At 53.9% G+C, this 14,134-nt stretch overlaps 1 protein-coding gene across 4 annotated transcripts in view; it reads right to left on the bottom strand.

The window, feature by feature from the left end:
* INPP4A (inositol polyphosphate-4-phosphatase, type I, 107kDa) overlaps nt 1-14,134 on the bottom strand; it is a 71,899-nt gene that overhangs the window by 16,045 nt on the left and 41,720 nt on the right. For all 4 annotated transcript variants that reach the window (XM_011956543.1, XM_011956546.1, XM_011956544.1 and 1 more), the window contains 6 exons: nt 10,516-10,688; nt 9,451-9,574; nt 8,450-8,576; nt 8,044-8,184; nt 5,607-5,704; nt 1,329-1,441 (listed from right to left, as the gene is read on the bottom strand). In XM_011956543.1, the coding sequence (XP_011811933.1) occupies nt 1,329-1,441; nt 5,607-5,704; nt 8,044-8,184; nt 8,450-8,576; nt 9,451-9,574; nt 10,516-10,688 (776 nt within the window). The remainder of the gene's footprint in view (nt 1-1,328; nt 1,442-5,606; nt 5,705-8,043; nt 8,185-8,449; nt 8,577-9,450; nt 9,575-10,515; nt 10,689-14,134) is intronic.

Here is a 14,134-nt window from a genome sequence, read left to right as displayed (position 1 = left end):
GTTTAGCAACCCCTCAGAAAAAACACAGTAGGGAGCTCCCTCTGCCCTGCTGCAGAGACCCCCGCAGCCAGTGTGTTCCCTGCCCTACACCTCGCTTGCTGGGCCTGTCCTGAGCAAGCAATGCCAGATGAGGCCCCAAAACCAGGAGGATACCTGAAAAATGAGGCCTGAGAAACCTGCCGAACTTCCTGTCACTTTGTGCTTCAAAATGTGTTCTGTTAGAAGGAAAAGATTTCGAGGGCAGCCTGGCCCAGAGAGGGGAGATCTGCAGACTGACCCACCCCACGCTGCCCACAGGGATAAAGTCTGACCAGCTGAGGCACTCAGCAGATGGAGGGGAATGTTCACTCTTTAAAGCTGAATTCAACGGAACGGTATCAGCAGCCACGACTGTTAACAAACCCAGAATGTGCAGCACGTTCACCAAGTGCGGCTTCATGAAGCCGGGCTTGAACACAGGACTCATAACCAGCCCGAAGCGGCGGCCACGCGCCGTGAGCAGCTGAGACCGTCTGCTGCTGTGGAAGAGACCCGGGGCTGAGAGAAGCACCTTCCCGACAGGACAGAGAGGCACACTTCAGAGTGAGCTGCTCGGGGAAGCCGTGGAGGGCGGGACCCTCTGCTGCTCGAGCTCTGTGACAAGGTGTGGTGGCTGAGGAGTGGTGGGCAGTGCAGTGCCACCTCCCTCCTGGGCTCACCCTCCCTTTCCTCAGGCCCAGGCAAGGAGCGGGAATGCCACTGGGGGCCACGTGTGCCCGGGTCCCAGCACTGGGGCTCAGGTTATGCTGCTGTGGAGAAGAATTAACCTCACCCCTCATCAAGGGGGAATGAATGACCAGCTGCGAAATTGCTCTGATACCCAGGCTCAGAGCAGTGGCTTGGAATTCCACAAACAAACTTAGAAAAAAAGACGAGCCGGGTAAGTGCTTGGGAAAATGAGGAGATCAGAAGCACAATGGATGATAAAGATGGTTTAAAGAAACCTGAAAGCCCACATGGCCTCCTTCTGACCCTATTAAATGATGCAGCAGACAGTGGTTTCAGCTGGTATCGATCGCCTGGCTTCTGAGGGTGACCACTGTCAGCCTGGCTAGTAAATGCCCAAGAGATGGACTGTGTCAGGTTTATCAGAATTCAGGCAGCCCCAAAGGAATGGACCCAGGAACTGTTCAGTCTCCTTCAGAGCTTTAGAACGTTCTCAGTGACTCCCACTTCTCCTAGTATGGAGAGCTCAGCTCTCCTGCGGAGATTCTGCTTTGTAACGTTTCTGTCATGACGTTCGGTAGTGGGCACCGCAACAGCCTCCCTTTCCTCTCTATAACCAGTACCTCAGCGGCTTGCCAGAGAATGTCCACGTTCTTATTCTTCCGGGCGTGCACGTTCTGACCCAGGAACCGCAGCAGCTCTGGCAGGCACGTCTGACTGCGAGACCGAGGCAGGCCTGGAAGAGAAAAGGAGTCTGTGGGAGTGGGTGCTGCACCCAGGAACACCCCCGGCAGAGGGAGCCCACCCAAGTGAGCTGCTGTGGCACACGCTGGTAAAACGATGAGGTCCCAGGTGAAGAAGGGATGGAGGTGTTTGGGGATAGGAAGGACATGGCTGCTGGTGTGGTGAGCACTTAATTCCTTTTACTGCCACCTTCAAAGGACATTTCCTTCATCTCCCTTCAGTTCTTCTGAGGGGCTGGGAATGGCCACCGAACCACCTACAGGACTCCTTGTAACTACCCATGCCTCCTGCACCCCTCCCAGACGAGGGAGTTAGCAGGGAGTCGGGGGCGGGACCCAGCTGGTCTTCAAACCTTCCCCAGGGTGGAAGAAACCGGGGCAGTGGGTCTGGGCCATTGAGCAGGCCTGGAAACCTGGGCAGGGATCAGGAAAGCGCAGCTCCCTCCAGGGGGCCCTTGGCCCCTGCCAGGAGAACACATTTCTGCAGGACCCGGGAGGCCCCTGCTGCCACATCGTAACAGCTCCTCCTCCACTCTGGCAATCTCCAGGTCCTTCCAGGACCCCTTGGGCCTGAAGATCCATCAGGTCACCTTACCAAGAAACCCCGGACAAAACTGAGGAAAACACCAACCACTCCCGAAAGGTACTCTGGAATTTTCAAACACTGGGATTATCAAAGACAAAGAGAAGAGCCTCAAGGTCATGGCTAAAGAAAACAGCCACAGCGCCGGAATGCCCAGAGCCAAACCAAGTACATGGCAGCATCTGGGATCTAACTGCACACCTGGTTTCCACCACACAGCCTCGCCCTGGTGTACACAGGTTCTGTGCTAATTACTTCACGTTGCCGCTGAGTGCTCCACACCACGCCGGTCAGGGGACGGGCCAGAGACAGAGAGATGGAAAGCTGGCATCAGCTGAGATGGAAGCTGTGGGAGCCCAGAGGAGGGGAGCTTAGCCGGGTCAGGATATTTATCCCCGGCGTAGACAGCACCATCTCACCTCCCAGGAGGCACTTTGGCTTCTCGCTGGCTGCCCCTGCAGCCCCTACCTTAATGAATACCTGTCCACTGAGGAACCAGGCAAAGTTTGGGGGTATTCAACTGGTGGCTCCATCTCCTCAGCCTCAGAGACCAGCCATCCTCCTGCGGGGAGGGGTACCTGGGCCGCATCTGCCCCAGCTTCCTGGGTCATGGTCCAGTCAGCTGGTTCCTGCCTGCGTGGTCCAGCCTGGCTGCGCGGCTTCCGGAGGCCTCGCCACCCTGGGCCTTCACTGCCTATGGTAACGGCTCCCCGAGCCCTGGGGACTGGGCGCTAGGCACAAATTCCCCCTTCCTACTTACTGCAGCCGCTCAGCACTCCCGCTCCTCCCGGCCTCAGCGTGCTCCTGCTCCCTCCCTGCTCACCTTCGTGGCTCCCTGGCTGGCCCTGCGGGTGGGCCCATCCTCTCCCCTACAGCAGTCAGAAGACGCTGCCTGGGCTTGGCCCAGCTCCTGGGCCAAGTTTCCTCACCTGCCAAGTGGGTGTGCAACCAGTGCCCATTTCCCAGGGCTGCTGTGGGGATCAGATTAGAGAATCCACATAAAGTGGGTAGCAGGGGGCCCGGCTTGTGGTGAGTGTGTGACAAATCTGCTGTCTGAACTCCAACCCCTGCTAAAGAACATGAGGACACCTTCTTAACAGCTCCGACGCCCACGGCACTGATGGCCTTCAGCTGCCAAATCCTTGCAGGACCTTGACTTCATGTTATATTTACCACCCTGGCTGTGGCACGCAGGGACCACCTGGGGAGTTTCTGAAACCCTAATGCCCAGGCCCTGCCCACCACACTCTGGGGTGGGGCCCAGGCATCTGTATTTTTCCAGGCTCTCTGGCTCCAACGGCATCTGTGCCAGTCCCCTCCACTCCCCTCAAGGTCCCAGTTCTGTGCTCACCTCTCTCATGTTGAGGTGGACAAGAACATCTATTTTACTGGGGAGACTGAGGTCGCCCAGCCCGAGCATACTTCCTCCATTCATGTCCCTACCTTCTCTCCTCCCTCCTTCCCTCCCTGCAAGGGCACCTTCCGCCTGCCTACTCCAGGGCCTGGCCTGGGACTCTGCAGTCCTCTTGCATCTTCCGCCCTGTGTGTCCTCCTTCCCTCAGCCCTTTGAGCACTCCCATGGCCCCTGCAGCTCCAGGGTGTGCCCCACCTGCCCACAGCCCCATCCCTCAAGTCGCTGACAGTCTTCGGGACAAAGTGGTCCCTTCCAAGGCAGCACCATTTCGTCACCCCTTGATCCCTGGCCCAGCCCTCACCACAGTGAGACTGTCTGGGAGAGACCACCAGCAGCTCCTTGTCCACACATCCAGAGTCCAGCGGCGCCCCACACCCTCCTGGCTCCTGTCTTCTTCCTGCTAGCCTGTGATGCTCTCTCTGGCCTTCCCTGCTGTCCCCCGGGGCAGGCGCCCCTCCAGATGCTGTTCCAGCCCTTTCTAGTCTTGCCACTCAGTAGCCTCAACCACAAAAGGGCTCCGCTCTGTGGCTCCACATCTGCACTCCCCACAGGTCATTTGCCCATGTCATCAGCTCAGCTGGGCCAGTGCTGCGCTCGCTCTCCCCTGTAGCCCTGTGCCTCTCTCATCGGCGGGGCAGCCCCTGCTGTTGCCGCCAACTCCAGCATCCTTGCCCAGCGCCAGGTCTGTCAGCTCTCCCAGCAGGCACAGCCCTCACCTCCCCAGCGCCAGCTGCACGTGGCCGCTCAGGAGCCCATCCTCAGCCCAGACCCTCCTAATGCCTTGTCGCTCTCTCCACGCTCACTGTCACTACCCGGCTGTGGTCAGAGTGAAGCAACATCTCATCTGAAGTGTCATCTGAAGTTCACAGCCTCACTCTGGCCATCAGCCGCTTGCCTCCTCTCTTCCAGCCCAGTCACACACTCTTGCTAGATGAACCTGTGAAGAGGCGGCTTTTTTTCCCACTGCTTCCCTGCTGAACACCACTGAAGCCACGACTTCCTGGCCCGGCCCCGGAGTGTTCCGCATCAGTCTCTCCTAGCAGGACGGCTTCGGCCACAATCCAAGCACATGGGCTTCACAGCCAGGAGCCCCTTTCTTCATCTGGACATGGATCCTATTACCGACCCACGGGCTGTTGTGGATTCAGCATGGACATGTATGTAGAGCCCAGCCCAGTGCCTGGCGCATCCGTGACCTGTGAAGGTTCACCAGCAGTACTGTTTGACTATCTCTAAACTCTAAGGTCTACCCTACCGTCCAACAGGATGCAGATGAAGCCTGCCCAATTTAAAGCCCAGCCGACGTGGGTTCCCTCTTTGGAAACCCTCATCAGAGGACATTAGTATAACGCAGTGGGGATGACACCTTCTGCCGCGTGGCGCCCCCTAGTGACTGTGGCAGCGCCTGCAGAGACAGGCGGCACTCTGAGACCAGCTGTCCTTCCAAGGCAGGGTCCACCCCTCATTTGCCATCGGATCCTCTAGCACTTTACCCTCAGCAGGTCCTCAGGGAATATTCACTGGGTTGAATTCAAGAGGGAATTCTACTCGCAGGCAGTGCTGCGCAGCCCTCGGTTCCTCCCTGAGTTCTGTGGCCGCAGAGCCCTAGCTGCAGCATCTTCACTGGAGGACACGCAGAGAGATGACCGTCAGCATCTCCACTGCCTCCAGGAGATGGGGCCATCTCGCTCCCAAACACCCAGCAATGTTGGCCCCGCATCTTCCTCTCTAACCACCACAAAGGGAGGTGTGTGGGCCGCTCACCTGGCCGAGGGTGGGTCCTGCCTCTGTGATTCCCCCAAGCCCTACCAGCAGGTGCCGCTCACCTGGCCGAGGGTGGGTCCTGCCTCTGTGATTCCCCCAAGCCCTACCAGCAGGTGCACAATGCGTGCCACCAAACGCATCGAGTGTCAGTGACCACGACAGCGTGGGAAGGAGCCAGGTCCCACAGGCTAGTAGAGAATCAACAGCAAAGAGATGAATGAGGGCCACAGCCAAGGGAAGCTTCTCTCTCTCTCCGTCTCTCTCTCTCTCTCTGCATGTGTGTGTTTAGGGAGAGAAGGAACATGAACTAATAGAGGCAGGGCAAGCCAGAGCTCAGACATCTAAACTGATAAAAAGATGAGTAAGTGAAACCTACCGTGACTGAAGAAATACTTACAATCCTCAGGCAAAACTTCCTTAAACTGCTCAAAGTAGGAATTTAACCGCACCAAACTCTCCACATTGATGACTTCTTGTAAAGACGTATCGCCGAACCTTGGGAGGTTACAGGGGATGTCATTAGTTGGCTAATGTCACTTTCTGCTACCACGAACACAACTGCATGGAAGCTAACTATGTTGATTCTCTCAAACATTTCCTATGCATATCTAAATTCTAAGCCACTTTCCTTCTTCCGAGCATAAAGACATCTCTACAGTGGTGCTGATCAGTTTAAATGCATTCCATTGGCAGGAATCATGTATCACTGTTACAGAGGTGCCTGAGAGATGATCAGAACATGATCTGGTACAGGTCCTGTGCAGCACACCTGAGGCACTTCGGAGGGGGGACAGCAGTGAGGTATGGCTGGGAGGCGAGGCTGCAGCCCTGTACTCCGATCTGAAGTCACTCTCTGTGTGCGAATGCACACGCCTGACTGCCAGCTCCTCCAGGACTGACCATGAAGCCCTTGCCCCTTCCTCATCGTGCAGGTTCACCCCGATTACACTCCGTGTGCTGCAAGGAGCATGTGCCAAATGCCTAAGAACCAAGGCCGTAAAATGCCACCTGCAAAGAAGGCACAAGGTGGTCATTAGAAAACGCAGGCTCTGAAGTCCAGGTCCTGGGCTCCAGTGCAGTCTCACAAGTCCCTGCTGAGGGGCCTTCTGAGCATCAGTTTCTTTGCAACGCTAGAGCATCCCTCAGAGGGCAGGACTCCCACCTCCGAGTCCCAGCCCACCCACCCCTGGTGCCCACAGTGGCCTTTTCTCTAGGCACCTGCTCCCTTGGGGGCCATCCCTGGGCCTGTGGCCTTCCCTCTGAGGGCTCTCCCCTCAGCTTATAAATAAGCCCAGCTCACTAGTGACCGCAGAGCCAATAAAGGAACAAAGCCAAGAACCTGCCCTTCCCAAGTCCTCTCTGTTCTCAGTGTTGCATCCTCCACCCTCCTCTCTACTCAATGCACCTGGCTCTGGCTCAGTCCTCTCCAGAAACTGCTCCTGCAAGTCCGTGGGATCCGCAGCTACCAGATGCAGGCAACATCACTCTCCCTTCCCTGGGCCACCTCCCTGCTGGGGCTCTAGTGAGGCTGCGCCTCTCCCTGGCATAGGCGCCTCCAGCTCTGCCCACACCTTTGGGGCTTTGCTTCCTGGGCTGGTGCCCTCAGCCCAAACCCGGCTCACCACCTGCCTCTGGACATGGCTCTCCTGCCAGTTTATGAGCTCAGTGGGTGGGTCTGTCTGGTGTACTCTCCTCCCACTCAGCCCCAACCCCACTAAAGACTAAACCCTTCCACTGACCACTTACACAGTTCCCCAGCCTACCCCTCTGCAGAACACCAACACTCCCCCGGCCCTGACCCAGGTTCCCACCTCTGGCCTGGACTCCTCCCAGCAGCTTCCTCCTCACACTTGTCCCCTTCATCTCCTCCCAGCACGTGCCAGCGAAACAATCTACTTAAAATGTAAATCGGATTGTGTCCTGGCCCACTGAGAGTTCTTCATTGTCTCCCAGCAACAATACCATATTTGGGGTGACCCTACACCTAGGCGTCAATGGACATCAACCACTGGGGTTGGACATCAGAAGGCCCGGCAGGAACATGGCATATTGTTCTGGAAACCAAATTTCCTTCACAGCAAATACTTGAAGATATCTGTTTAGACTAATCTACACACATCACATGAAGATCAAGGACAACACAGGAATCATTCTCATGCAGCGGAAGGCGAGTGTAGGGTACATATACCCAGTCTACCCTATCTCCTCACATACATGAGCACACACAGGCACACGTGCACACACAGGCACACACAACTCCCCCCTGCAGAGTGGCAAGTGACCCTGGAGGGCAGTTTACAAGGTGTAAGCCTTTAGGTTCAGGCATGAGTCTCAGGCTGGCACACAGAGCCTGTCTACCCCTACCTGCCAATCCCTGCCTGGAACCTGCTGCCCCTGAACTCCATGCTGTTTCTCCCTGCCAGGCCTTTCCTCAGTCTTCTTAATCTGACACATCTCCCCTCCACCTAATCATCCAACTCCTACTCACACTTCAAAGCCTCATCCCCAGCAACTCCAAGAAGCCTTTACAGACCCCCTTAGACCTTGCTGGGTGCCCTACTTGGGATCCCACAATGCCCTGTCTCTGTCTTCATCATTGCATCCATGTCTCTCTCTCCCACCAGCTGAGTCTCTGAGGACAGAGACCACCTTTGGGTCACCCTGTGTCCCTAGCACCAAAGACAGTGAGGTGCACGGCCATGATGAAAACGTTGGCCAAAGGAAGGAAGGATAACAAAGTCTGTCTAGCACTTGGAGCCTGAAGAGGGGTAAATATGTTTTCTGTGTCATCTCCGGGGCCGCCGCACTCCCGCAGCCCCACGGCCGGCACGCACCTCTCGGCCAGCGTCTGCTGCTCATTGATGCCCACGTTGAAGAGGACGGGCTGCACTCGCAGCAGCATGCCGCTCTGGATCTCCCGGGGCAGGGCGTCAAACAGTGGACCCGGCAGAGGGACCCGCACGTTAAACCCGTCGCTGGAGAAAGGCGGAGAGAGGGAGAGCAGCGTGAGGCCAGAGGGCCACCGAGCAGACGGCAGGGCCCAGGCTGGCCCTCTGGCTCAGTGATGGCCAAACGGCCAAGCACAGACCTTTAAGGGAGTGGTACTAACCTAGGGGCTGTAATCAGAGCATTTAACAAAATGAAATAGGATAACAAATTCAGAAGGAAGAGCAGGTTCCCTGAAATAAACAAATATGAAAACTGCTCTCTGGCTCAGAGAATTTCAAACCAACACTCTACCGATTTCCTGTGATGACGGGCAGCATGTCTGCGGAGGCGCTGGAAGTGGCCTGAGTGACTTTGAAGGTCACGTTCCTCAAGTCCATGATCCCAAGGCTCATGTCCTCCAGCATGGCCAGCTCCTCCCCTGGACACGAGAGAGGGGCGGGGCTGTCAGGCAGAGGGCCCTGCTGCTCTCCCCAGTCTCAGCAGAAGGCAGTCAAGCTCAGGCCTGGCTGCGACAGGAGTGGTGCAGGTGTGGCTCTGGGGGAGGGGGAGTTTCTGAGCCTCTTCCCCTGCGACTCACTCCTCTGTCAGTCAACACCTCTGAAATCCCACAGCCACATCAAAACACGCAGCCGGTGGAAACGCGCGCCATCCTGTCCCATTCTTTCTTGGGCAAGCACGGAAGAGTAGGGAGGGAAACAAACACATGAACTCAGAAAGCAAAGCCAGCTCTTGAAACACGAAGTGAGAGATGCTAAAGCAGCTTTGCTGGGGCCAGACCCTCCCGTTACACGGGGCTTGATATCTATTCGATGTCCTCAGTTTCCAAAGATTAACAAATGCTTTCTATCACCTTCTCAGAAGAAATAAATAATAAACAAGGGTAGGAAGAAGAGAGCCTTTTTGGAAAGCAACTTGGAAATACCTATTAAATTTAAAAATATTCCTAACCTCTGACCCAGTAACTCTGCTTCTAGTCATTCAGGAGCTGCAGAAACAGGCCCACAAGTGCCTCGTGCACAGAGGCCACGGCTGCACTGGAGTTTCAGGAACAACCCAGAGTCCAACAGGAAGTTACTGGTTAAGTGATGAACATCCATCCTCAACCAGAAACAACAACAAACCAAGGCGTGTGCCTGTGTAACTGCCAGGACTGCCATCTGGGCCGCTGTTGTGTATTTTGGATTTATTCCAATCCGCACGCATTACTGGTACAGGGAGAAAAATACCTAGCCAGAAAGGATGGAAACCACACACGCAAGTGGGGCTCCCGATGCTGGCCCGGGGTGCCTCACCGTAGGTGCTCAGCAGGCTCTCGAACTGGGCCAGCAGCCCGATGGTGTAGAGCTGGCGCAGGAAGCCGTCGTCATGCAGGCAGTTCCTCAGCTTGATGATGAAGCCGCAGATGAGGGCGGTCAGCTGTGGGAGCGTGGGGTGACGCGGTTCAGGGTCACAGGCCTGCCCACCAAATGGCAGTCAGATCGTGCCCAGCCCTTACCGCCTCCTTCCTCTGCTGCCACTGCTCAAAGGGGCTTCAGCGGCACCTCCTGTCCCTCGAGAAGCCCAGGTGGGGCACGCCTTGGCCATGGGAAGACGCCCAACAGTGGGCTTGCTATTCCTGTCACTCACAACGTGCGTTTGGTTTTGGCCCGGCTTCTGACCTGACCTGTACCTGGCGTTATTCCTAGGCTGGAACCAGCTGGAAGCCCATAATTAATTACTCATAGTGAAAGGGTCTATCTGCTCACAGAGCCATGCCACCCCTGGCTGGAAACTCAGCCCCAGCAAAAAACACAAGTGAGAGACAACATGGTCACTCAAAGTTTCCTCAGTGGGAGATTTTCTATGGGATGAAACAGGACTCTCCAGGATGGGTGAGGGAACTTGGAGAGAACCAGCCCAACCCCAAATCACTGTTCGCTTTACTAATTTGGTTACTGGCAACTATTAAACTTGTTACATTCATTTCAAGGCTTCACTTCTCTCAACAATAAGAGAGTCCTGCAACAAGCTGCAGAGCTGAGGCACCTACTGTTGTATCAGCAATGTTTGCACTGACAGCAAACACCTGTGTTGCTGCCCTCACTCAACTTCTGTGCAGATTAAAAAAAAAAAAAAAAACACAGCAAAGAGGCCTGAGCCACCCACGCCCTCACTACCTCCTGGGTGCAGAATCAGGAGACTTTGCAGGTGCAACGTTAGGGTGAGGGTGAGGGTGAGGGTGAGGGTGAGGGTGAGGGTGAGGGTTAGGGTTAGGGTGCTCACTTTACAAGTGAAGTGAGAGGGAAGGGCTTCCTAAGCGTGTCTTTTCTGAGCTGGGAGGTGCCCGTTGCCTCCCTCGGGGTGCTCCCAGGGCCTACCGTCTGGCAGAAGACCACGTCACGGCGGTACTGCAGGCTCAGGTAGGTGGCTATGGTGGGCGCGCTGTCCTGCATGAGCAGGAATACCATGGCCTTCTTGGCCTTGTCACTCATCATGGCCACGCAGTCGGTGAGAGTGGTCAGCAGCGGGTAAAGGGCCTCACTCCATTCACCTGGGGCACAAGCGAGGGGGTCATCACAATGAGAGAGAGATATTTTAAGAATTAGGTTCTGGCAATTTAGCAAGTCACCTCGCCCCTAACCACTGCAGTCCTCCCACTCCCCCATCTCCACCCCATCTTCTAGCTCTGTCTAGAACCAACCCAGTCCCTAGCCCTCGAGCCCCAGCTCTTTCCAGCAACCTCAAACATCAGTTATACTCCGGTACCTCCAACACATGCCTGGTCTCCTGAACCTGTTGGGGACTCTAGACAGAAATACTTAAGACAATGCCTTTGGAGGAAAACAACAAAAAAACTTCTGCAAGTCATGACGAGGCCAGAAAATGCTCTGTCCGCAGAGGCTCATCTCCTTCCACTGCACTGTAGCACCTCCACGCGAAGCGGAAGGATGCCCAGAAAGGTTCTCTGTGATCTCCCTTCTCTTGACCTGGGTATGAAGTCAGGTCAGAGACTCCTCTGCCCTTGCCAAGCCTTGTATGCAACTGTGTTCAATTCTCACCCTGCACACCTGGAGGGGGACTATTCCTCACAGCTCCAGAGTTTTTGGCCCTCAGGAACGGCCCCACCTTGCACTCACTTCCTTCCCCACCCCCACCTTCCTTCCCCAGTACTATTTCCAGCTCAGTTTTCTTTTAGGAAAGGAAAACAACAACAACAACAACAAAAAAAGGAATATACGGAAACTTTGACCCTGTACCAAAACAACTTTTTAAAAATAGAACCTCAAGGGAGAAAAACAGGGTGAAAGATATTTTGGGTTTTGACTCTTTTCTTCCTTCCTATTTAGAAGACATTTAAAAGAGAAGACAGGCCCTCATTAAGGTTATATTTGTAACAGGTCACTAAGACCAGAAATAGGCATTTGACCATCACCACTTGGTGAATCCACCACACCAAACATGGTGAGAAGTTGTGGAGTGAAGCCCGGGCAGTGCACGCCCCTTAGGGTGAGGGTTCGAGCCACAGAATGCACCAGGCCATGTCCCCGCACGGCACTCAGGGAAGGCCCCGGGCTGTGGGAGCTGCGCGACTGCCAGACGGTAACGTCTGTCTTAGATAAACAGAATCTCAGAGACCGAGAGAAGGGCGGCTTGGCCCTGTTCTCTCAAGCTGGATGGTTAGCACGTCACTGAGAAACCAACCTAAAGAAATACTGAAACATGCCAAAGAATTCCTTACACTCGGTGTTTGGTTAATGGAAATGTTTAAGTATAGGTAGCAGCTCAAAAGTTGGAGGTGGCCTAATTGTACATGCAGGCACACTACCTGTTTGTGGACAGCATTTGTATCTGTAACGGAAGAAGCAGGCTTAAATTTAGAAAGTCCACGGCAGACAGGTCTTAGCAAATGAACCAGTGACGAAGAACACTGAACTGAGAGGCGGAAAATGTTGAGTCCCGGCCCCGGCCACTGCTGAGCAGAGGTGACCACAGGCAAGGCCTTTGACCCCTCAGCCATGTGGGGCCTTTTGCATAAAATGAGAGAGAGGCACTAGATAATATCCGAGTCTCTTTCCTCCACTGAAGTTCTCAGAGACCATGTTTTTGTTTCTTTGAAGAATTCTGTTGAATGTAAGCCAATGACATGAAGTGCCTATCAAAAATGCCAATGGCAAACAGGTTTTTCTAGCCAAACAGTTTGGGGAAAGGTAGGCAGTAGACTATCCTTCTCTAAGAAGTACATGCTCTTAAACAAAATGTTGCCAATTTTGCTTTGCTCTTCTACCTATCATGCATATCATGAAAATCATGATTATTTTAATCTGAAAATGATCAAAATACACAACCGGTCTTACAACTTTTTCACTTTGCCTATTTCTCTTTAAACTAAATTCCCATGAGAATGATTGCTTTGCTATATTAGGAAAAAAATGGAAAAAAAAAATGTAGTATTGAAAGAACGGCTAAAAAGCACTAAGACGTGTGTCCTGGAAAAGAGGAGATATGGAACTTGGTAGAAGGTGAGTGTGGTTATCTGCCCAGAGAAGGGCTCAGACACGTCTGCAACAATTTTTAAAAACTTCAGCCAAAATGAGTTTCTTGGGCAGTAACATGATTTCTACCCAGGATCTAGCGAAGTAAAGGCACCTGGATCACCGGAATCGCTGAAGGGTTTATACTCTGCTTCCCTCACGAGAAAGCCGAGTTATGAAAAAACATCAGCTCAGTGAAACAATGTCCTGAGTGACGTCGCCGACCCGTGTTTTTGTAGAAAGCTCCTTATCTAGTTCCTAACCCGTGATGTTCGCAGACCGGTAGTGAATCCATGGGCCATGCTAATTTAGATAACTTTGAAGAGCACTTTCAAATTCGGACTTTGCTTCTGCATTTTCCCCTCATTAGTAGGGGAGGGAGAAAGGGAGGGTGTGTGTGCCTTTGTAAGTGTGTATATTTTAGCCCAGATTAAATGCAGTTCTCCAGGAAAAGCCAAAAGAACTCCTTGCAGGGACCATTTTAGTCCATCAGCATCAACTGTGAAAAAGCCATCAGTGCTTCTGGAAATGTCCCAGCTGACGCACAACCAGGAGGCCTCTACAGGCCAGGCATTGTCCGTGGGCTGCCCGGGGATCCACGAGACCTCCCGTTAGTTCCGCAACCCTCAGGAGCCCAGAATTGAGAAGACCCCTGAGCTTCTGTGGGAGCAGATGTATATGCCACCAGCCCTCTCCTGGCCCTAACTGCTGGGTATGGCCCCAGGCTTCAGCACCACTGAGGCTCAGGCGACAGCTCCGTCTGCAGGCACTGGCCTGCCGTGCAGGTCAGCTGAGGCATGAGCCCAGGGGAGGAAATGGAGGAGGAGACCAAGGTCAACTATTTGTACATCTACCAAGGTCTCAGTAACCTTGAGGGTCCAAGGGGGTGGGGCCCAAGGCCTGCTCAAGACGACACTGACTTTTGGGGAAGGAGAAACTATGAAGGGGCTGAAAGCAAACTGAGAGAGTATGAGGTGTCCAATCAGATTAACCCGCCAACGGGCTAACTTCTAAGAGCGTCCTGGGGTTGCTGCCAGCAGCCGCCACACTATGCTGACTCACGGGGCTGTATGGGTGGACAGGCTTCACTAGCAATGCACAGGAATAGTTGTTAGCCTGGTAAATCCCACAGTCATGGACTCGTTACATTCTAGACATCAACAAAGTCTCCTGCTGTCTTACATTTATAACCAGTCAGAAATATGCAAGCGATAGACTGACCATGCAGCTGATTTTTGGAATGTAACAAAAAGAACATCAAATCATATTATTTGGGGGACTCATGCTCAAAACCACAAGCAATACCCAGGAAACTCAACATGAACTAGATCAGGGGTCAGCACACACATTTTCTTTTCATTTTTTTTTATTTTTTTATTTTTTTATTTTTTTTTGAGACAAAGTCTCGCTCTGCCGCCCGGGCTGGAGTGCAGTGGCCGGATCTCAGCTCACTGCAAGCTCTGCC

This window comes from Colobus angolensis, unplaced genomic scaffold (assembly GCF_000951035.1).
Source record: "Colobus angolensis palliatus isolate OR3802 unplaced genomic scaffold, Cang.pa_1.0 Scaffold42, whole genome shotgun sequence".
Lineage (NCBI taxonomy): Eukaryota > Metazoa > Chordata > Mammalia > Primates > Cercopithecidae > Colobus > Colobus angolensis.
This window is presented reverse-complemented; position numbering and strand designations above follow the sequence as displayed.